General features: G+C 39.8%; 3 protein-coding genes and 3 non-coding genes across 8 annotated transcripts; 1 reads left to right on the top strand and 5 right to left on the bottom strand.

Moving 5' to 3' along the window:
* Positions 1-2,464: 2,464 nt before the first annotated feature.
* si:ch211-171b20.3 lies at positions 2,465-6,577 on the bottom strand. Of its 2 annotated transcripts, XM_040127165.1 has the most exons (4): positions 5,080-6,577; positions 4,511-4,637; positions 3,969-4,024; positions 2,465-3,143 (listed from the first exon to the last, which is right to left on the bottom strand). In XM_040127165.1, the coding sequence occupies exons 1-4, from the start codon at positions 5,129-5,131 to the stop codon at positions 3,004-3,006; spliced, it is 375 nt and encodes a 124-aa protein (XP_039983099.1). In that variant the 5' UTR covers positions 5,132-6,577; the 3' UTR covers positions 2,465-3,003. The 2 variants fall into 2 exon arrangements, with proteins under 2 accessions (XP_039983099.1, XP_039983100.1); XM_040127166.1 differs by lacking the exon at positions 4,511-4,637.
* An 89-nt stretch (positions 6,578-6,666) lies between these two features.
* rpl7 (ribosomal protein L7) lies at positions 6,667-11,176 on the bottom strand. The gene is made up of 7 exons (XM_040127164.1): positions 11,114-11,176; positions 10,514-10,613; positions 10,211-10,377; positions 9,394-9,531; positions 8,059-8,168; positions 7,080-7,295; positions 6,667-6,709 (listed from the first exon to the last, which is right to left on the bottom strand). Exons 1-6 carry the CDS (start codon positions 11,125-11,127, stop codon positions 7,087-7,089), a joined length of 738 nt encoding a protein of 245 aa, XP_039983098.1. The 5' UTR covers positions 11,128-11,176; the 3' UTR covers positions 6,667-6,709; positions 7,080-7,086.
* LOC120790264 lies at positions 6,943-7,035 on the bottom strand. The gene has a single exon (XR_005707523.1). It is a non-coding gene; the product is annotated as a small nucleolar SNORD12/SNORD106 (small nucleolar RNA).
* LOC120790263 lies at positions 7,691-7,780 on the bottom strand. Its single transcript, XR_005707522.1, has one exon. It is a non-coding gene; the product is annotated as a small nucleolar SNORD12/SNORD106 (small nucleolar RNA).
* Positions 9,147-9,238, bottom strand: LOC120790261. The gene has a single exon (XR_005707521.1). It is a non-coding gene; the product is annotated as a small nucleolar SNORD12/SNORD106 (small nucleolar RNA).
* Positions 11,177-13,082: 1,906 nt separating the features above from the next.
* rdh10a (retinol dehydrogenase 10a) lies at positions 13,083-22,976 on the top strand. 2 transcript variants are annotated; one of them, XM_040126247.1, is made up of 7 exons: positions 13,083-13,267; positions 13,349-13,703; positions 14,200-14,435; positions 20,547-20,645; positions 21,547-21,692; positions 22,183-22,314; positions 22,450-22,976. In XM_040126247.1, the coding sequence occupies exons 1-7, from the start codon at positions 13,229-13,231 to the stop codon at positions 22,571-22,573; spliced, it is 1,131 nt and encodes a 376-aa protein (XP_039982181.1). In that variant the 5' UTR covers positions 13,083-13,228; the 3' UTR covers positions 22,574-22,976. The 2 variants fall into 2 exon arrangements, with proteins under 2 accessions (XP_039982181.1, XP_039982180.1); XM_040126246.1 differs by having other exon boundaries at positions 13,083-13,703.
* The last annotated feature ends 831 nt before the right edge of the window (positions 22,977-23,807 follow it).

The raw sequence follows: 23,807 nt of genomic DNA, 5'->3' as shown, positions 1-23,807 counted from the left end.
CACATCTCCAATCTCCATGTCATAATGAAATTGTTTTAATTTTGTCTGTTACAACAAATTCTCTGTATAACACTTTGGTCAACTGCTTTTGTTTTTAAATGTTCTCTATAAATAAATTTGACTTGACTTGACATAGATTTAAATGAATTACATCACTGTAAGTAATTGGGACTTAGCTTCAGATACAGCAAACACATCATCCACATGAATTTTTAAGGTAATAATATACTGATCTTTATCATCAGACTCAATTTGGCTCTTTTTTCCCCAAACATATTTAGGGCATTTTTGATTTGAAGTGTTGGCAAAGTTATAATTTGGCAGTCAGGCTACATTCTATGATCCCTGCTGATAGAGTCAACTGGCACAATATCAAGTCAGGTGAAACAGTAACACAACCTAGCTATTCTTCACTACTGCACTGGTTAAGCAAATACTCTTCCCTCTCCTGCTGCTTTTATAGAAAACCCTACATTTATAATACTATACAACTGGATTTTGGTAGCAAAAACACTTTTCATTAAACATTTAAAAATGGAACTGCACCTGAAGCTTAAATGTACCTTTAAGGAATGATAAAATAAGTTTGCATTTTTGCATCAACAGCTTAATAATCTACTTTACTCTTGGTCTGTTACTGTCGTGGTTAACAGTTCTGTGGACTGACAGTGAAACGATAAACCACTTGTTGGCAGGCCCCAGTACAGCTCTTATTAAAGACCTCATTGTTGACTGTTCGTTCCAGGTCATTTTGTTTGAGTACACTTGAAAAGGATGGTAAAAACCCTGCAAGAAGAGGGACACCCGGCCTCCGTTTAAGCGTGAATGCAGCCCCTTCACTTAGTATGAATAAGGGGCTGGCTCTGTGTTTCTAGGTCACTGTGTGCCCCTGAAATGCACACCTCACAATCCAAAGAGAGGGAGGGAGGGATACAAACACTGCCTGACGTTTGACATCACATTTGTATTTAATAGGGAGCTTAGGGATACACTCCCTGAAATTAAACACAGTTGACAGCTGAGTTTCAAAGTGGCAGAGTGGCCAAAATCCTTGATCTTATGTGAATCCTGATGACTGTTTCTTCTCTTTGTTGACTATGTTGACTATCCTACCCTCCCTTTTCAGCCTTTTCTGTCTCCACTTTGTTGAATCAAATAGAATGTATAAAAAAAATTAAGATTAATAATGAAACAAAAACCTTGATCTTTCACTTGAAAGGCTTTCAAATCATCAAGAAGCCTTGATCTGTCATTTTTAGCCCCATCGGCCTCCACTCTAAATGATCTCAGTGACAGACTGCAGGATACTGTCATCCTTCAAATGACACTGATGTCTCCATCTTGGCTATTTCCCCATGCCATACTGATTAGTACTGGGTAAAACTGAAAATGACTTTAGTGGAGAGATAACATACAGCAGAGATAAGTAGAACAGCTGAAACAACTTCATTTTGGACATATTGAATTATCCTTTATTCTTTTCTGTCTTTAATATTTCTAGACACTATGCCAAGTGAAAATATAAGGACTTTAACACACTTGTTTAAATAAACAAAATTTGAATTTAACAATTATATCACACATGATGATTCTTTTTGTGTGGTTTTATTTTTTCATGCCAAAACTTTGTCCTCTCCTTCTGGTGTTTGTACAGTATTCCAGTTTGAAGATCCATTGCGTCAGGCAGTTTCACTGGCTGTGCTTGCTGCACTTGTGACATCTGGCTTCATACCTTGTGCACATTATGATATACAATACACACTCAGATAGCAGCAAGTGAATTTTCTCTCATTTGAGGTTTGTTTGATTTCATCAATTATCTATATGAATATACTATATTGAACTAAACTATAATCATGACTCTGACCTTTAGTCCCCTTAAGTTATTCAATCTATGATGACAGGGATGCAGTTGGCTTTTGTACATTTAAGTCAGCATTTTGGGAGTTTGTGGTGTTTTAGAGAAGAGACAAGTTAAAAGATTCTATGCAAGTAACTATCAAAATTATCAGAAATTTAAAAAAAAAAAACAGCACAAATGGTAAGCTCAGCTGCTACATCTTCAAATAATAGCGAGAAATTAAGTCCTCATTTCTCTCTAAACAAAAAGACAGTTGCTCTGACTGGTGTCTTTGTCAAATACAATGAACAAGACTATTCAGAGACATGAACTGCCCTCTATGCAGCAGCAAAACAATGTGTTATGTGGGAAAGTACCACATTCTGGGATCTGGGGGCACGGTTTTGTTTCTGCTTTGTATCGATGGAATGCAGATTGTTTCAGTGCAGTTTTTAGGTATTCTGGTTACTGTACTGGTCAATATGTAGTGTATGTGCCAAAAGGAGGGTGAATTTCCCTTTATTAGCCTGTGTTCACTAGATGCCAGAGAACAAAAATCGTGAATCACAAAAGAGAAAAACTTCTTGAGATATGAAAAATAAATTTTTTTAATTTCAGGAGGAAACTTTACAAGGCACAATAATAGTTTCACTAAACTATTTAATATGTACATAGATATTCCACTTGCTTAACAAAGCAATGTGTGAAATACTGTTGTAATGAGATCCAAGCTAGACAGCATCTGCAAAACACTAATGATACAGCAAGAAATATGGCAGTATTACATAATAACCGCTACAAGCCATTAAAAAGGTCAAATAAATATGCAGATGTTGAGTGGAAAACTACAGAAAGCTGTCATAATAGAAAATACTTGATTTATGTAATATTCATCATTAGCATTTATTGTTGGGCAAATGCTGCAATTTACCACAGTAAGTACGGTATGTGGTCACTAAAAGAGAGAAGCTCAGGTCAGGAATCCCAAAATGTGAAGATAAGCCATGTTAAACAGGAAGTAATATCACTGAGGATAAACAAGCGGTTAGAACAAGCCACTGAAATGAACATGGTGCCCTAAATGTTTTATTTTGCTCAGATGTTGTTGGCAAAGACACCAAAGTATTAATCCTTGACCAGTGTGACTGGGAGGAAGGTGATTGTCAGGATGGAGGTTTTCTAGGTTTCCTCGTTTTCTTGAGCTTTTCTTGTGTCACTGTCTCACCCTCCAGAGACGACAGCTCAGATACCCTGTGGATAAAAGAGCGAGAGGCTCCGACCACCGGGTCTGGATAGGACTGACCTGTTAGGCAAGAGGCAAGGAAGAGAAAGGGAAGGAAACAGTCAGGGAGAAAAGCATTGAAGAGAGAGAATAACAGATGTTAGGATGAGTTTTATAATACAATACTGTGATATATATACATTGAAAATAACACATTATATTAGAGGCAATTTCACAATGGTGAAAACACAATAGTATTTACAGCCCTGTTTGCACAATTCAGGTATTATTTCAGTGCTTAAAAACCCATCTCTAACTGTCCTGCTTGTCTTATTCTGCATCTCCTCATTCTTTGATTAGTATTGATTAAATAAGGAATATCAGTTAGTCTTGGATATTTCGTTCTGCCTCATCAGAGTGTGCTTCACAAAAAAACCTCAGTGTGATTGGTACTTTCAGTGTAATGCAGTGAATCTGAAAAGAAATGCAGCACCAGTGAGATGGTTAAAATAAAAGAGAGAGCACTTTAAAACTGGAGCAAACAGTTGGAAAAAGAGTGTCAGGACAAACCCCCACTGCAATTGATGATATTGAACACTCCCTTTCTGCATTTGACCCCTTGTCCCACTCTGTTATGAACCATAACCAACAGTGTGAACTGACAATAACTAGGCCTGGGATCTGTGCTTTTTGTTTGAAGAAGGAAAATCAATTAAAATTACATATTTGTTGCCAGTAAATCAACGTCATAAACACCTGTACAGGTTGGAGGTTAGAGTCTCCTTTTCACTCGCAACACATACAGGGCATTCTGACCTGATGTGTTAAGACTACAAAAATACCTGAGTGTGGAAAAACCATATACTTAAGTCTTGGCTACATAGTAAAAGCATTGAAATAACTCACTCTTCTGATTGTCTTTAACAGTCAGTAGGTTGTTGGTTGGATAATTCACCTTAGGCCTGCAGAACAGAAGGACAACAGAAGAGGCATAGTTCTGAAAAATAACAGAGAGAACTATTGATTGGCTTGGTCTGATTTAGTTTATAAGGCCAAAAATTCCTGCTGAGCTTGTGGTTTTGAACTGAGGTGTTTCTGCCACTGAGGACTAAAGTGGAGGGAACGAGGGTGGCTGGACTTGTGTTCACCTCATATCTGTCAGGGTAACTGGAGGACAGAAGTGAGGACAAAACTGGTGACTGGTTTTAATGTTGAATATTAAACTTTAAAAGCAGTCCAGCTGGAAATCTTCTGTTTGTGACAGAAAAATTATGTGTCAAAATATTAATTGTGTCTGGCTGCTGTTTTCGCGTTCATATTCTTATAATTTTTCATAAATGGAAATGTTGCTGAGTATAATTTCTGTATCTGTGCAGCTGTCTCCAGAAATATGCTATGAAGAGTACAGCTAAGACTACAGGACTGAGTGACACTAATCCACTGGTTACCCCAGGGTGAAGGGTTGCCCTGCGTGGCTGTGGGAAAGCTCCTTGGAGAGGCTGAAGGGATGCAGTTTGCCAGGTCTGTGCACATGGTAGTCTCTTGGCAGTGGAGGAATCACAGTTCTGGTCCTCTCTAACCTCACACATAAAAACAAATATATTTAGCCATTCAGAACTAGCATCTGGTGAGGAAAATAATTTTCGAAAGGGAAATTTAAAAATATTTTAAAATATGGGCAATGTTTTGCTTGCATAGATACTGTTAGTTCCAACTGTAAAGTTGTAATGTATGTGAATTGCTCTCATGTGTCTAATGTTACAACTGCAGTCATTGAAATGGGACCAGTGCTCATTGTGTATGATGACAACTCCATCTACTGGCTGTCAGGTTACAATCCACACAAGCTTCAAATTCCACGTTAAAAACCAATTCACTTTTTAGGTCAAAAGTGACTTATACATTTCTGAGTCAGAAAATATAAAGAATCTTCTGAATCTCATCTCAACTATAACAGTGAAAGAGCAACTCCTATTCTGTAATTCTTACTTTTTTTTTTTAATCAAAGAGAAAGTACCTCCCAGAGATGTCCTTCTCTGGGTCGTTGTTCTCTGATTCCAGCTTGCCATCTTTGGCGAAGTTAGGTGACCTGCACATTGAAAAAAGAGAAATAACTATCAGCCACAACAGCACACGTTAAAACCCCTGCATAATGACTCACGCAGTATGCAATTTCTGTTAGCTATTATTCTTGGATCTTTTATCAAGCACAATACCATTATAATATTACACATATTACAGAGTATTTGATGTATAACTACTTTACTGAATACTGTATTTTCTGCAGAGCCTTCTGTTGTGAGCGACCCCTACCGAATACAGAAGCTGTAACAGGACTCTAAACAGAGACATGAAGATGAAAGCTTGGCCTCAAAAAACAAACTGATATTCTGAGAAATATATTATAGGATGATGGATGTTTTTGCCCAGATAGAGTTCTATTTGTGGTATACTGTCGTTACGCTGGCGCAGAAAACTCTACGCTGCCGACAAAGAAACAGGTTTACTGATGAAATCATTTACTGAATATCGTGGTATTTTCCTAGCTTTTGGAAAAAGTTGACACCTAATCCTCCAATTATGAAGCTGCAAACCAAGATTTTCCCATCCCTGGACTCTACAACAGAGATGAACTGTGTTCAGCATTCGTCTTACCTTTAAGCTAGCTTCATCTGAATAAATTTAGCACATACATGGAACACCCTAGCTCACTGCTAAAGGGTTGTATCGCAGGATATTTTCTCCTTATTTGACTATTCTGCCGGAAAGCCGCTTGTCCTCCACCTGCTCCCATCCCGAAGTTCCTGTATGTTGAATATCCAGCCGCATCGGGGCCGCGCTGGCTATTTGAGCTCCCCTCTGATATTAAAACCTTCGTGGTAGGTAGAGAAGCGTAAACCTGGAAAGTCATTATGTTGGAGCTGGCATACAAACATCTTTGAGACAACCTCGTTATTGAGGAAAACTACGGCGCATGGTCATAACGGCATTGGTTCAAACCAGTCATCCCCTGAACTGCAATGTTAGACTGCAGCTCTAGGTGGTAAACGCTACCTAGTCACCGCGTAACCATGGAAACAGGTTTCATAAATATTGCCAGCAGATTTGGGATTTTTTTTTTTTTTTTTTTACATTTAGCTTTGCTTGTCAAATTTAGCTCGTAACTTCACTGGTGCATTGTTTCAGCGTTTTCGAGGACCAAGGTTTTGTTACGCGTTATCTAAAAATTAAACAATTCTACGGTTAGTAGGAGATTCTTGTCCCATTCGTCTGTTATTCATGTCAGCGACGGCCAGTTCATATTTTGCTTGTAGTATGATTAAATGTGAGGACCCGGGGTTTTATCTTACGTTACTCAATATGAAACAAATTTTAGCCCAATACAAGATGTTTAAATGTTTATCCTCTTTGAATTTTAGAAATACATTTTACAATTGCCAAATTACCACTGCTTAACACCAAATTAAAAGTTGAGGAGGAAAATGATTAACTCCGCTAAATACCAAATTCTTAAAAAAAAAAAAAAAAGGTGCTATATGCATGACATGGCACATTGATGCATTAAATGGCACGATCACACATTAATGACAAGACCACGACAGGGTGTGTTCCCCACGTTTTTATTGTACACTGAGTCCTTTGAAAACCTGAAAAAGAAAAACACAAAACAAATTGTTAGATTGAAAACTAAATGACTTATCTGTTACCAGACCCTATGATTCAAAATCTTTAGGAATAAAATCATTGCCATATCAGTTAAGCGATTTCATTAGCTTTTGAAATTGTTTGAACCAAATTAGAATTGACCTTGCATTGCTTTTCCCCCTGTCTCTTGCAGAGACAAGCATCTCTAGTGGGTGATTTGAAGTTTAATGGCTAAGATGTGGTTTCAGACATTGTTGGCTTATTTTCAGATGGTTTTCACCATAATCGATAAGATGGGGAAAAAAGAATATGCATCATTAACCACATCTGACATACCTACTTTCAAGAGCTGCGAATGTTCCTACAACTCACCATAACTTTAGTTCATCCTCCTGATCAGTCTGTTGATCTGATCCTCCCTGTTGCCTGCATCTCCTCCCTCCACAAAGTGTGTGGTCTTCTTGTTCATACCACCACGGGGTGATGACAGCTTGAAGGGCCACAGGAAGTTGTTGGCGGGCTTGAAGTTCTTTCCAACTGTGTAAATCTCATGGATGAGGTCCTCAACACAGATGATGCCATATTTGCCTACAGATGAAAAAGCTATGTGTTTAATAAATTTAACTGAATAACAGATTTTACACTCAACTACATTTACTTAAAATAATTGAAAATCAGAAGGTCAAGTTGAAACAACACATTTATACCAACAGAGAAAATCTAAGTTTTGGGCAAATTTGTCTTTACTGGTTACAACTTGATGGCACATATAATCCAGAGTGGAGGTATTTATTGTATCCCAACATTTCAGATATCTACAAAGTTATCATGCAAGTGTACTAGACTCTTAAAGGTTAACATTCAACATGTCCTCTTGTGACACAAAGTCATGAGGTTGAAGTAAACAATTCTAATCAGCAAGGTACAAAATTAGCCACACATAACTAAAAAAAAAATACACCCTAATGGTAATGTCAGACTGGCATGTGGTTTCAGACAAAACTGGCTTAGTTTAAAGTTTTCTCACCAAAGTCGATAAGACGGGGAAAAAAGTGTGCATCATTAACCACATGTAGTCTTGTGCCTTAATCTAATAGTGCATTATGAAGCTGTGATTCTGATTTTGAAATTGATCTTTGTAGCAGCTATGAGTAAAATTAAATAATACCTTCATGAAGAAGCGAAAGCATACTGTTACCAGTTATTACTCCGTCCTGAAGAATAATACTGATGTTAATCTTGAATTACATCAGGTTCTCTTCTAACAATTTTCACCTCATATATGTACCTTAAAACTCTGCTATGTAGAGCCAATTTGCTTTTTCTAGGAAATGGTAAAACAATGCCATACCAAGAGCCTTCTCAACCAGAGCGTTCTCTGTGAGGGCAATGCGCTGTTTCCTCATCCTGCCATGGCCACGTTTGTAGATCAGCTCACGAACAGACTTCAGGTTGGGGTATCTGGGAGAACAGTGGGTCACAAACAAACTAGTTCAAACCAAGTCTGAGCAACTTAGTTCACAACAACATAGGTAGATTTGCATGTGGGTAATATCCTTCCAGCATTATTGGAGAGTTTATACTTTTAGTTCTCATGCCCTCTTGCAAATTATGTTTACTGCAACTATGTTAGTCTATTTGGAAGCCTGTTCTATTTACAGGTTTTTCAAAAAACAATGAGCATTGATATGTGTAATTTGCAATATACAGTATTATAATTTATCTTTTTTACAAAAAACTATCAGCAGTCTCTAATCAGAGAAGTCCGTTGTTTCTAAATCAACGAAGTCAAAACATTTGCTCTGACACCACTGATTAGGTTGTGACCAACGGTGCTACATGCATGAAGATTTCAGTACGTAGATAGCAGTGCAGCAGCTGTTTTCTGTGTCTGAACAGTTTCAAACCACAACTGATGAGCAACTACAGATAATAAAGCACCTAGTATTGTGTTTATCATGTGTTTCAACTAAGAATACAAAGCGTCACTGACCAGCTGTTTAATATGAACATGGATATTTACTGACACTCAGATGTAAACCCAATCAATGGCAGTATGGGGAGCATGTCCAACCAACTACACTCTAGTGCTCTCACCACATTCAGGCAGAGATAGCATTTAATGATTTTTATGTAAACTGCTTAATAGTACTAACTTATTCCCTGACATTTAAAGTTAAGATAAAAGCCAAGAAAGCAATAATTGCATAACATACCAGGTTATAATATTGTCTAGGGGTTTGAGATACAACATTTTTAAGCATGAAGACAACCTAAAGAAGCATGTGCTAAGTGTCATCATTGTGACTTGTCTCCATTTAGAGATGTGATGTTAGTCTATATTAAAGCTGTTTGGCACATTCAGAGCAATACAATTAATATTTTGTCAAAATACAGATGTGTAAATACTGCATTGTCAAGTACCTATTAATATCATGGAATGTGGTTTCAGACAAAACTGGCTTAGTTTCAGTCAGTATTCACCATGATCGATATGATGGGGAAAAAAGTTCAGCATCATTAACCATATTCCAGACAAGCCTCTATTTAACGCTAATATCAGTATACCTTGCCAATTACCCCTATTCCTATTTTATTCTCATTTTGGTCCATTCTGAATAGGACCAAAATGAGAATATATTTATTCTTTAGTTAAAGTTATACCTAGCAATAAGAAAAGCCTTACCCCCAAGCAATGTAAGGTTCAGCAATCCTGAGCATGTTGATGGAAGCCTTGTTCAGCTTGACAAACACGCCATTGAAGATCTGGCGCAGACGGAGAAGCTGCAGAACTTTGCGGACTTTGGGGCTGACACCATTGATACTAGAAAACAAATGTGATTATGATTAGTATACAGTTAAGCACCGGGGTCAAGCTTTTTCCTCATCAAAGCACTTTTTGTGGTTTCAGAATATAATTGGCTTACTTTACACATTTCACCATAGTTGATAAGTCGGGGAAAGAGTGTGCATCATTAACCACTTAACGGAGAATTTATAGAGCAAGGAAATGTAATGAAGTTGAATCACAACATTTATATGGATGGCTATATTAACCACATTTAGGCATTACTGGATGAAATTGCCTTCTGAAACAGCCCCAAAAATTACCTGAACTGATTTGTAACAACATTAATTACATTTTACACACTAACAATTTGGGTACTCATATGCCACTGAATACAGAGCAGTTTCAAACAGCTTTTGCCAATCTAGCATGCAAGGTATAGCCACAGTAGCAACAGGAGTTTGAAATGAACTTCACTCAAGATTGAATATGAAAAGGAACGTTGATTTAATGTGGAAAAGAGTTCTTAAATCGGTAAACTGGCAACACAGTGTGGCACATGAGCAGGAAGATGCAGAGTTGTTTCACTAATCCCTGTCAACAGCTTGATCATAATCTGTTTTGTTGGAAATCTTGCAATCCATGTAAATGTTAATGACAATGCTGTGTCTGACAAAAGGAATAGTTCTATCACTAGGTAGTGGACTCTACTCACCCTCTGATCCTGACGACAAAGGCCAGTTTGGGTTCAGCTGGCACATAGTAGTTTCCCACTTTGCGAGCAGTACGGGCCAGCCGGATTTCACGCCTGTACATTTGCCTATACTCCTTGTGGTACTTCTCAGCCCTTTTATAGATCAGTTTCCTGGTCACTTTGCGGGCCTATGAACACAAAAATACATCCTAAGTCAGAAGTAGTAAGAGATGACCAACTAACATGTACAGCCATACACTGACAAACATCTACGAGTCAAACATCAGTTCTTTGCACGGACCATTTAACAACCCTGCAAATTACCCTTTTCTCAGCCAGCATCTTCTTGACACGCATGGCCTTCATGGTGGCAAAGGCCTTTCGCCTTTTCAAAAGGCTCTCAGGGACCGCCGGAACCTTTTTTCTGTTTGAGATACAAAACTTAATGACTCTTTTGAAAGCACATAAACAATATCGTCTAACCTCACACAACTAACTTGCTAGACTGAACGTTTCATCATCGGCGCTGTTAGCTGCTAGTTTGCTAATCTGTATTTAGCCGGCTTCCATACAGGTTGTTACTCCGTTGAACGTTAGCCTGCATGTCTAAACAGCATTAACAGCAGCATAAAAGTCTACAACATTTTAACATGTAATTCCTAACTTTATTCTCCTTATTAGTACAGACACTAGCGATTTCTTGAGTACATAGGGGCTAGAGACAGCCATGTTGTACTCAACTATCTGGCTACACTTTGTCGGCATTAAGTAGTGTTAAAAACCAGTAAGAAACACAATCCTTAACAATACTAGTAGGGTTATGACGTCTGTAATCTAAATAGTCTATCCAGAATGTAAAATCAACAAATATAGTTATTTTAACACTGGATGTGCTCGGATTTTAACACAGCAGCAAACACTCACTCTGCGTCCGCCATTGCGTCCACCGAGAAAGAGAATTTTTCCTTTGCGCATGTGCGCGTTAAAGGAGTTAGGACCTCCACGGACTGTTCTTCCAACTGCCTACCTTATCAGTGTCTTCAGCAAGCCAAACAATATTATAAAGTGAATGTTATCGTATTTTTGATACAATATGGTATCAATTTGCTGTAGTGTTCTCTTGTACTGCTGTTGGTTAAATTGCCCCTAAATGTAGTGTGTCATATCTCGGTACATTTTTTAAATTTGGATAGTGATATTAAATGTTCAACAACACTGTAAATTTAACGTAAAGATAACTTTTAATTTTCACTCATAAGCATATCCTCGGCAAAAATGTGTTATTGTTATGAACGTAAGATGGTTTCATGCACGTTTGACACGCTAACCTTTCCAATTTCTATGCTACAGGTGATGGTTATGCACTCGCTGACCCGGCAGAGGGAGCAAAAGCTTCATTTTGCAGGCCAAGATCAAAGGGGAGAGTTTCCTTTGCTGACCTCTCCGTTGGATCCCCTGGATCTCAGTGGAATTAAGAACACCGTAATGGTGGGAAACGCAAGAAGTGTGATGCACAGTGAGGTTATGAAAACAACCAAAACAAGTGTTTTAGACTGGCTTTAAACGCCATATTTAATTTAAAGGCCAAATATATCTGTTAAAGATGCACATTTGTTTTTGATTCAAAAGTGAGGCCTGTATACAGTTTTGCCAAACTTTTACTTGAGTGATTTTAGTTTTATAGCTTACTTCTCTCTTCTTTGCAAAATGTAATGCAAATATTTATATAAGGAAAAATCAAATGTTTACCATGTGAAGAATATGAGCCTACAGACCTAAGTAGAGCTACAGTATATCAAACTACTCTACGGGAATACCCGTCAATGATTGAATGCTCTGTGAGGGAACATCAGAATAAGTAGATTTAGTTTTACTTTTAATATACATGTTGCTGTGTTACGTGGGTATTTTTCTGGGGAAAATGTAAATGCAGGACTTTCACTGAATGCGATATTCACATTTTGGTATTAGCCTATATTAGTAAAGGACATGAAAAAACACGCCCACCAAACATGGGGATACACATCTCAAAGGCTGCAGCGAGACGTTGCATAATTCGTACGTTAAAGAAGAAACCAAAAATGGTGTAAACCGATGAAAAACGCATTTATGATGAACCACATGTTCTCGGAGACGGAACTTCCATCTGACGTGAGTTTGCATTTGCTTCACTAGGAAGAAAACAATTGCGCGTAGACATATGTATGGGTTTCTATTGTTTTTTTTTTTACATCTGTATGTGTGAGTAGCCCAAATTATCGAGCCACTTTCACTTTCCGCAATGAACAGATCGCAGTGGATCATTGCCACTAAATAGCTGTAATATGGCTTAGACTACTTCTCATTTAAATTCAGTAGATGTTATCAACAACAGTTCAATGACAAAGTCGGGATATTCCTTAAGGAATAACGATGGTTTGAAATCTGCATTTCGTGTTGGGAAAAACCTCAGTGCTGGTATAATCATCTAATTATTAAATGTTCCTAAAACCCTAATCCCAATCCTATTCATAATAAAAAAAAAAAAAAATAAGGATTAAGACAAAATAACTCATTTAATAAATCAAAACCAATAGGATCTTAAATCTGACATTCTTTTTTTGTATATCTTATTTTTAAAATTTCTTATTACAAATATCTGTTTTTAAAAGAGCAAAAGCTCAAACATAAAGAAGCAACAATTTTTAAAGGATATGAACGCTTAACCTCCGATCTTCCATAGGGATAGTCAATAGGAAAAAAAATCGCACCAAATTAGTGTTAGGTAAAATCCTTCAGGTTACATCACCTCTGAGTGTGGTGTGTGGACCAGACGCTTCATTCTAACAGGCGCTCAAATCTCCGTCCTATTGGGTCCGGCGTTGATGGGTGGACCGAATAAATAGCGAGTGAGATGCGGTTGGGGATGAGATGAGTGGAGGAGCAGCAGAGGAAGTAGGAGGCACAGTCCATAGTAGCTGCTCATAACTCGCTGCGGCCGTGTGTTGTAGTGGCAACTGGACTCTGACTGAGCAGCATCTGAACTCTCTTTTCACTCTTATGTTGTGGTCCTGCTTGCGCCTTTTTCGCCACTTTTGTGTAAGAGCGTTGTTAGCGTTTCCTGCCTGCACTGTGATCCAAGTTTGTCGGTTTAACCCTACTTTTATCCTCTGCAAACAGGTTGCAAGAGGGAAACATTTTCTGCGCGTCTTCTGCAGCTTACTTGAATTGACCGAGAGTTTGGTCAAGATGATGATAATTATTGCGGAGTTCTTCGTGGTCATTTTGAAAGTGCTCTGGGCTTTTGTAACTGCCGGGGCTAAATGGGTTGTTCGGCCCAAGGAGAAGAGCGTGGCAGGACAGGTGTGCGTGATCACCGGGGCTGGAAGCGGCCTCGGGCGTCTCTTTGCCAAGGAATTCGCCCGGAGACGAGCGATACTGGTGTTATGGGACATAAACAGCCAAAGCAATGAAGAAACGGCGGAGATGGTGCGGCAGATTTACCATGAACTGGACGCTCCCATAACCAAAAACGGTAATTTTTATTTTTTTTTTTTTTTTGACAGCAATTAGGATGTCAAATGCCAGCAGGTTTTATGCAAGGTTAGCGAAATCGGTTGTCTAAAGTCGCATTCTGTTTGGTTTCTGGTGTGGCGAATTACATTTCAGTGATACAAGCCACAGTCTTATCGTAGGTAGTGTTTCAACAGACACACAATGAACATTGCAAGTTCGTGGACATACGTGGACAATGTTGCCTTACAGGCATCTTTGTTCAATCTCAGATTTTCAAACAAGTCCGACTTCTAAGTACCTGTTCAGGTGGTCTCCTAATATTTCCAAAAGTGTTCAACACTTAGCAGTAAAGTGACTGAATAATTTGTTTTTGCAGACTAACAAAATCACCAATATTTTTAAATGTCCATCTAATTTTGCTTAATACAGATTTATTAGTTACTATAACTTGCTTTTTCAATGATCTTCTTTTTTTTTTTTTTTAAACGATTGTTTCCATCTCTTTTCTCCTGCAGGATCTGTTGGAGGGGTAGAGGAGGTCCCTCCTTTTCAGCCACAGGTCTACACTTATGTGTGTGACGTTGGAAAGCGGGAGAGTGTGTATTCTACTGCTGAGAAGGTGCGTCGAGAGGTGGGCGAGGTGGACATACTGATCAACAATGCTGGTGTCGTTTCTGGCCATCACCTTCTGGAGTGCCCCGATGAGCTGATCGAGCGCACCATGGTGGTCAACTGCCACGCACACTTCTGGGTGAGTTGAAGCACAAGCAATTAAGTGTTGTCAACTTAGCTGAAAAGAGTAAACTCAGAATAAGTTGAGTTGTATGTGAATATCGGATATTAGGACTTAGTCTGGTGGTTTGCTATAGCTGCCTCAGTTTCCATGAGCACAGTGTTATCAGATGTGTTTACTGGGATTCCAGGTTCACAGGAATGTTTCCAGTCTGACTTGCATGCCTTTTCATAATCTTATCCTTCTGTGTACCAAACTCAAGAATCAAAGGTGTGTGCCCGTGTTCCCCCAGGATCAAGAAAATATGGCCATAAATAGTTGCCTTGAGTGTTCAGATTTCAGCTCAGTTTAGTTTAATTCTGCCAGAGGAAAGTCACGGGTTTTGCTTTGTAAGTCTTGCCTTTGCTGCTCTCTGGCAGCCCCAATCAGTGATGATCCCCATGGTATGTCAGCCCCTCCTTCTCCTCTCTTCTGCCGCGCAGATCTGCACAAATCTGACTTCCACGATGGAAGCAGGGGTTCTGTATGTGGGTTGGATCTGTCTCAGATCAGCTCACCACATTTTGTTGGAAGGGCGTAACTTGTGTATCAGATTTTATTCTCTGTTCCTTGGACCTTTCAGTATGAATTCTCATCTGAACGGTTACATGGACTTGATGGAGTGAATATGTTGCACCTTAGATAAACTCATGCTGCAGTGTTAAACCAGGCCGGAGCTATTGCAGGTTTTTTTGTTTTGTTTGTGTTTTTTGGGGGGTGTGGAAAGACAATGGTTGCAGCCTGCCACAGCAGTTAGAAATCCATTGAGAAGAGCACCCTCACTGGTGGGACTGAGAGTTGGTTAAGTATTTAAGCCCCTGTCTTCCGATCCCAAATAAATCCATAATGTGAATTGATTGTATTGCTTGGCCATGTCCACATGTTTGGGACAATTGTAGTGACCTCTACACAATTGGTTTGGAGGCCAGCTGTAGACTGAATTGCAAGGATTGGGGATGTGTCCTTTACCTAGTTGCATGGCTCTGAATTGACCATTTCATCTTCGATTGTATTTACACGATATATTAAGCAATGTGTCAAGTGAAGCGAATGATGTTCTTTAAAACTTTGGCTGCAGGCTCTTCTTTTTACGGAGAACTGCATTCTCTGATACCATGAAACTAGTTATTTGAAGATCACTAATTGAGCATTTCCTCCTTAATGGATGCACCATTCAGCTATGCATGTGCCTCTCTGCTTGCTAGCTACACATTCTTTTACATCCAGGATTTGGAGTCAGGATCCAGTGGTTGGGTGGTAGATTCAGGATTCTTAATAGAGAGGGGGGGGCGTGTTAGCGTTCTATTCTGTGGAGAGCGTGGTTTCTTCAGGAGTTGTTGGGGGGGGGGCAGATGAAAGAAGTACTTAATGAAAGGCGACAGCCATTTTGGAGGATGTAGTTCATTAAAGACACAAGCTAGATGAAGGTCTGTTAGCTTACACTAACAGACCTGTTCACTTTATTCTCTTACACAAACACGGTACAGTCACCCACAGCATGCAGGTGGTGCATTACACGAACCTTTGATTCGTGTTTTTCCTAGTCAAACAGTTTTAAAAATCGCTTAATTGTGGCTTATGATTCAACCAATAGCCACAGTCTGGGCTTTTGGTCATGCAGTGTTTGAAGTGGAATTTTAAACCCTGTTTAGTGAGTTAAATGCTTTTTTTACAGAACACTGACACTAAAGGGATATTAAAATCAGGGGACTTTTAATATAACAGTTAGAGATTAAATTGGCGACCCATTCAGATCTTTTATTCAATTTACAGAAGCAGGTCTGCAAGTTTGCTTGCTTCACCATTTTTCATGCTGCTATTAAGCTTTTATTTTCCTATATTTTTATGCTTCAGCAGTGGACACAAATAGCTTGGGATACATTCTTTTTGGAGTGTTCATCTTGTGCTTGTCCAGAATCACCATTTGGCAAAACATCATAATGATGTTGGCCATTCAGGGAGTGTCAGAAGCATTGTCAACCCGCAAAACTTCTCAGCCTCCACCCAGCCTTAATCCAAGCCAATTATTGAAATTTCCCAAACAACCAGTTTCTCAAGAGCAACATGACAGCAGGTTCAAAGCATTCCTACATCTAAAATGCACCATTTGAGTTTAAAACAAAAAAAGGGAAAGCCAGAGACCAGATGAATAATGAGAGAATTTTTATTTTGTGTAAGTTTTCATTTGTTGGACAGTGTAGTGGGAATAGGGCAGGGATGGAGACATGAGCAGGAAAGGAGTGTGTGTGTGTGTGTGTGTGTGTGTGTGTGTGTGTGTGTGTTAGCTAGCCAGCCAGCCAGACCAGTTTAGACCCCACACTACTTTTGTCCTTTTTCCACAGGCCCTTCTGACTCCTCCCAACCTGATTTGGAGGCAGTGGGTGCAGCTGCATTGGAGTCACGGAGGCCAGCTCTGTTCATCTGGCTCTGACAAACACACAAACACACACTCTGACATGTAGACACACACACACACGGACTAACAGCTATGATTCAGACCTTCGCTCCCTTTAGGTTTTTATGAGACAGGGGGTCATCACATTGAATTTGCCTGATGCTTTGATTAGTCCAGCTGGCAATTTGTGATGTTTTGAGGCTCAATTTTAGTCATGTTAGGATGGGGAATGTGCAGTCATTTACACTAAGTGTCACCGGAGTTTGTGTTTGAGGATTTGTGAGTCGAGTGGAATGACATGAAAGGAAATCATCCTCAGCATCTTGAGCTGGTTATCCAACAGGTGGTTTATGAACAATAAGCAGCAGTTCCCCCTTTTGTGGAAATCCTACCTCTCTTGTGCGATGACATGAAAGCAGAGAGCGCTTGACAGTGACATGGCGGGAAAAGAGCAGAGGAAAGAAAAGAGGATGGAAGCCAGTGCCGTCCCATCCACAGGCGAGGCGAGAGGGTAATGGTAAGCTGCTGCTGACCCACTTTATCTGACAATTGGTTTCTTGTCTGTGGATCAGCTTGACAAGATGCCAGGCGACAGGAGCCAAGTTCTGCAGGCTGCATTCCTGCTGTAGCCACAGAAAGGAGGCAGCCAGGCAGAAGGGTCCTACTTGGTTTTATAGGAGCCCCTCCTCAGGCCTGGTGCACCTGTACCCCTCAGTATAGCTAGCCATGACTACTCTCTCCATTAGCACGTACCTGTTTATATCTCAAGGGATGGGATTAGGGCTGCTGCTGCTACTTAATAATAATAATATGATGATGATAATATTATTATTTATTATTATTTATTATTATTAATAATAATAATAATAATAATAATAATAATAATAATAATAATAATAATAATAATAATAATAATAATAATAAAAAAAATAATAATAATAATAATAATAATTACTAATAAATAATTTATTTATTATTTAAAACAAACATTTGAGGTTGGGGCCAAAGAATGTCCATTTTCTTTTGAAAAACAAACTTAAAATTTTAAGTTTGTTTTTCCACCTTGCATTTAGTTCCAAGGTTAGGATATCTTATGAAAAATATTTTATTACACTCAATGACTAATACAACATTCATCCATAGCAATTATAGCTACAAAGCTATGGGGGGAGGGCACACCACACCACACCACACCAGGACCAATTTGTATCCTTCGTTCCCGATGACCACTCAACCCAACGCACTCAAATTCTATGATCTGTTGTGGGATCAGACAAGCTCTTAAGCTGAGGCATTTTTCTCTCCATTTGCTTGTTCAGGGAGAAGTCAGCCCAATTAAATGGCCATCTGGTCCTACGCAAAGGCGAATATTTTGTTCATATTCCTGTTGGTTAGATGCTAGCACTAATAAAGCCTGACACTCCAGCTGCAAGAAGCTTTGTGTGGCTAAACTGGTCCTGGGGGCACACACCAATTAGGGGGTGCAGTGGGCAGGGCACCCCCACATAGGCCAAGGAGGCCGGGCTGTGTCAGCGGGTAATTTAGCGGAACAAGGGAGCGTTGAGACCCAATTACAGCAGCTCTGATGTAAGACACGAGCCCCTGGTTGTCTTCACACATTTTGTGTCTGAGAGGTCAGCGGGGGTCATACCCACATGCCAGAGCTGCCATGAGAAAGCAGGACATCGCTGGAGGGTGGGAGAGACTAGACAGTTGGTCACGTTTAGCCCCGTCCTCCAGCTGAGGGAATAAGCCTTTCCTCCATCAGTTTGTTATTGTCAGAACTCAGCAAAATTTATCCGGTTGTATCTGAGTGTTGGCTTTAGTCCTAGAGTATTGTGCCAGATCAAGTCATTCCTGTCTCTTTGAAAGTTGTTGTGGGAGTGGGGAACTTTGGCTCAAGCCAGGTATGGGCATATCTTAAGGTAATGCTTAATTTGCACGCAACTCCCTCCCTCGTACCGCTGCCATTCTGGCTCACCGAAGCCTCATGATATTTTGCTCCCTCTCTATGGGCCCCATCATTGAGTTGAATATTGCACCAACTTCAAAATTCATGTCCTGGATGATCAGATGTTTGGAGCTTAGTCAGATCAGTTATACTGTACCTGGCTATAGAATGAACTCCAGAACAATGAAGTCATCTTCCTTAAACCAGCCTTCCTCTGCATAGATTTGACCTATTGTTTCAAGTTTTTTATATACCTATCAAAACAATGAGGAAAAATGTAAAGCCGAACAGAGGTTGCATTAGAAGTCAGTAGGTCTGACGCATTTAGTCTCTGGATAAAGTTTTAATGAGGCTTTTCCTCCCCTGCCAGTGGTTTCATGGCTGTACTACCTGGTACCATGCTCTCTCTGGCTCTGTGCTCCTCTCAAGCAAATGTTTACAAAGGAGGCTGAATCATTTCTCTGGCTAGGCTTACACTTGCACTGTAGCAACCAATGAAACTGTTACCTTTCATTTATATAACCACAGAAATATTGGAAACTAGGAATGAAACTGTCAAAAGTAATGATAAATGCTAACCCCAGTTTTCCAAAGCCCAAAGTGATATCTTAAAATTGCTATGTACCACAATTTACATTTTATATTACACATTGTGGCCCGCAAAAGAGGGGTATTTGTTAAAATGGCCAGTGATTAATTCTGTTCCACAAACAATAATCAATTTGTCAACTAAATCTTTCAGCACTATTGGGATTCTCATGTTGTAATATAAAGGCACCCTCAGGGTTTTGTAACCTCCGTGACATTTAAAGAGTCTTTTAGGCTATATGTATTGTTCTTCACTATGGCAGCGCACATCTGACTTGAATAGATCTAGCACTGAAAACAACAAAAGGCCTGCCGGTTGTCTGTAGACCTCCTAGTGGGAGAGTGATTGGTTAGTTCCTATCATTGCCGTCACATGTCACACCTGCTGATTGGCCCATGCTGTGTCCATGGCAGCTCCAAAGTCAGCAGACGGGCAGAATGAGGAATGGATCCATAGGTTAATCAACTGTAACCGCTAAGTGTCTCTCTCTGAATCGCCTCCTTGGTGTTGCTCTTCTCACCACCTCACTAACGCTCATTGGACAGGCCAGTGGAACCACTCAGGCTCTTACGTGGTAATCGAGTGAAGTCTTTCATCTCAGACCTCATCTCGATTGTTCTGACTGCTGCTCAGGCAGGGCGCAAGGCTGTGTGGGTTAGACGATAGGCTGAATTGTATTGTTGGAACTGTTGACAGAATGGAGGCCTATGATTGGTGTTGTCACCAACTCTTTAGAGTGATGCCCAACGACGGGTACCAGATCTCTGTGGGAAAAGAACAGATTGTACAGCAGCACACACCACACACCTGCTTGTTCAGTGACTACCCGTAGAGGGGAAAACCCTTATCCTTCTCCTTCTCACCTATCTTATTCACACCTGCCACAAACTGTCCAACCGTTCTTGTACATTTAAATGCTGAACCTCCAGTGCTCAGGTGTTTTTTTTTTTTTTTTTTTTTTGCCTGTTATGAATTCTCCATTCAGACCCCTCTCTCTGCATCACCATGGAGAAGAGGGAGAAACAGAGAGGGGGAATTAGAGGGAGGCAGAGAGGATCAAAGGGCTTTGGCACAGACAAACTGCACAAGTGAACTAACCTTCCCTTTTTTTTTCTTTTCTTCTCTCTCCTCTTTGCCCTTCTGTCCTTCCCCCAGACCACCAAGGCGTTTCTCCCCAAGATGCTGGAGCTGAATCATGGTCACATTGTGACGGTTGCCAGCTCTTTGGGTTTATTCAGCACAGCTGGAGTGGAGGTTAGTATCATACACAGCAACACATACACTTCCCATCGTTCCCACCATCCAAAAACAGTGCTTTTCTCCAAAACCATCAGCATGCCAGCTAGCACACTGAGCTGGGGGAGGTTAGGCCCCCTTTCTCTAGTTGTCCCTCCACCCATTAAATTAAGGGACACAGATGAGCATTGGGGAGCCTCTTATGGATTCCTCTATCTGCAGCAGTGGGGGTGTGGGGCCCCTAATGGGCTCTGGCCCCAGGGGCAGAATGAGCTGACAGCTCCCCAAGGGACAGAGACATCTTCATCACTGCTTTGTGAACAACTTGATGCTCATTCAGTATTCAGCTCACAGCAGCTTTCATTGATTTAAAGTTTTTTGTTTTCCTTCCTATAATGTGTGTTTTCATCCGTGGGTTTTTTTTTTTCAAGCATTCATCCATAATAATTAACACCCCTTCAAAAGGTACTGAAGTGTAGCCAGTTTTTGTTAACTTATTATGCTTCTGTAAATGCCTTGAATGGGATTTTGTGCACATTAATTTCAGGGAACCAAAGCCCTCACTTGTCATGTGGGCACAGTCAAATCTCTTTATCCTCCCCATGTTTATCGACGTGCATCTGTTTGCTCAAGCCTCTTCTTTTTTTTTTTTTGTTTTGTTTTTGTTTTTAATAAAAGATTATTTCCATGATGCACCACATCAAAACCATCCCACCAAACAGAGCAGTTTCCTGATGCACAGGAGAAGAATGTTAATGAAACCGTCGAACAGCGGACAGGCTCACTTGGGTTTTTGTGGCTGTATTAACAGCAAGGAGAGACATGGTCATGGGTCGTGTCTGATAATGTTTTGTGGTTCCTGGGTGAGGGCAGGGGCAGAGTTTTACAGGACTAGACTGTTCTCTCTTTATACCCTCAGGATTACTGCGCCAGTAAATTCGGTGCCATTGGGTTCCACGAGTCACTGAGCCATGAGCTGAAGGCCTCAGAGAAAGATGGCATCAACATGACTCTAGTGTGCCCTTACCTGGTCGACACGGGAATGTTCAAAGGCTGCAGGATAAGGTTAGCTTCAATACACACTGCCCAGTGTAATTGTTTGTATGTGCAGGCCTGCACTTTTTAAATTTATATTTAAAGCTATATTGCACCTGGGATGACTGTCATCTGTAATTTTCACCATATAAAATTGCCTCACAACCACCTTTTGAACTTCAAAGCAGCCGCTGACGGTTTGTGTTTTGTTAAACACATATTATAAAGTCACTTGTACTCCACTGGTTAGTGCTCTGCTTTAACAAAGAGGGCGACTTTCCTGGGGGAAAACCTCACCAACAGGTGCACCTGGGCTAAATGCCCAAAAGAATAAATTCATTGAAAGTAAATAGTTGACCTGCTGAAAACCCTTTCCACTCCAGATTTCTGAATGATTTCAAACACATTTGGCCTTCCTAACAAACTGAATCTTTGACACTTTTTAAAAGCAAATTTACTAAAACAGGTTTATGAATTTTCAGCCTGTCAGTAACAAAACGGTACTTTTCTCTCCATTCAGGAAGGAGATTGAGCCTTTTCTGCCTCCTTTGAAGCCAGAGTTCTGCGTTAAACAGGCCATGAGGGCTATCCTCACTGACCAGCCCATGATCTGTACACCTCGCATTGTCTATATGGTCAACTTCATGAAAAGGTGAGCTTCTGCCTACATTCTAATTTCCTTTCTTCCTCCTATACAGCCCCTCATTTCAGTTTTTCTCTCCCTGATTGCTCCATCAGGTCTCAACCTCTATAATAAAATAATCTTATCACTGTCCTGTGTTCGCAGCATCCTGCCTTTCGAGGCCATTGTGTGCATGTACCGGTTCCTTGGTGCTGACAAGTGCATGTACCCCTTCCTAGCTCAAAGAAAGGAGGCCATGAACAACAATGAGGCAAAGAATGGAATCTAGGGGGCGCTGTTTGCAAAACGAACAGGGGTACATAAACGTGCAAGCATGAGGAAACAACCACTGAGGCTGAAAATGGGAAGGAAGAAGAAAAGACTGAATCTAGACTGGTGCACTTGCATTGAGCAAATGCAAAAGTTTACCATATTGTTCCTCTGGAACAAAAAAGCTGTATACTACACAAAGGATTTATTTGACTTTGTTTTTGTTTTTTATTTTTTTTTTAAAGAAACAAACATCTATATACTACTTCACTAGTTTTGAAATCATACAGAAAAGATATCAAATTATGAACTATTTACATAATGTAGTCACCAGCCTTATCTAGTGTCATTGTGGAAGTATACAGTATGTTACTGTACAAACAGTAAAAATCTTTTCTTTTTTGTAGACATGCACTGTAATTTCGTCCTTTTTTTTTTTTTTTTCTCTCTCTCTCTCTCTCTCTCTCTCTCTACACTGCCACCATTCTCTGTGTAGGAAGGTTCAACACAGCAAGTCAAACTACCCAACATCTCCCCACACAGAGGCTCTTTTTCCATCTGTCAGGATTGTGGTTTGCAGCTTACACAGATCTGATGATTAAAATATAGTAAGAAATATCTCAATTAAACTTAACCATATTGTTTTTTTTGTTAAATATATTAAGTTACAGACATGTAGCATATGTTAATAATGAAGTATACGCATTCCAAATGGGACATTTAATTGCCAGATTGTGGCTGACTTGAATCTTCACAGGAGCTTCCAGTGTAATGGGACTCAACAGTGTCCCTTAATTGTCCTGTTATTTCAGGTCTGTATTGACTAACATCTCAAAGTGGACTAGGGAGTCAATGTCTTTGCTTGAACTAGCATGTCTGACACATTCAGAATGTACTGCTTTGGGAGAAATCTGAGAGGAAATAAATTTTTATTTCTCTCATTTGTCTTTATTTTCAATATCTGTGGTGTTAAAGATAAATTTACAATATAATTTTGTTTAAAAAAATAAATAAATAACCCGACAAAGGCTGTAACTCCAGGCAAACCACTGTCCCAACACGGTGTGGTTGAGGGGAAATTAAAGACACTTGTTTTCCATTATTCTTTCCAAAGTAATACTTTAACTCTCCTGTCCATTGTCAACCTTGTACAGTCAAAGTGAAATGTAAATGTTTAAATGTTGTGAATACCCCAGTATCCCAAAATGACTGTCTCCAACATATTTGATTTATGAATATTTTATATAACTTTT

Source organism: Xiphias gladius, chromosome 5 (genome assembly GCF_016859285.1).
Source record: "Xiphias gladius isolate SHS-SW01 ecotype Sanya breed wild chromosome 5, ASM1685928v1, whole genome shotgun sequence".
Lineage (NCBI taxonomy): Eukaryota > Metazoa > Chordata > Actinopteri > Istiophoriformes > Xiphiidae > Xiphias > Xiphias gladius.
This window is presented reverse-complemented; position numbering and strand designations above follow the sequence as displayed.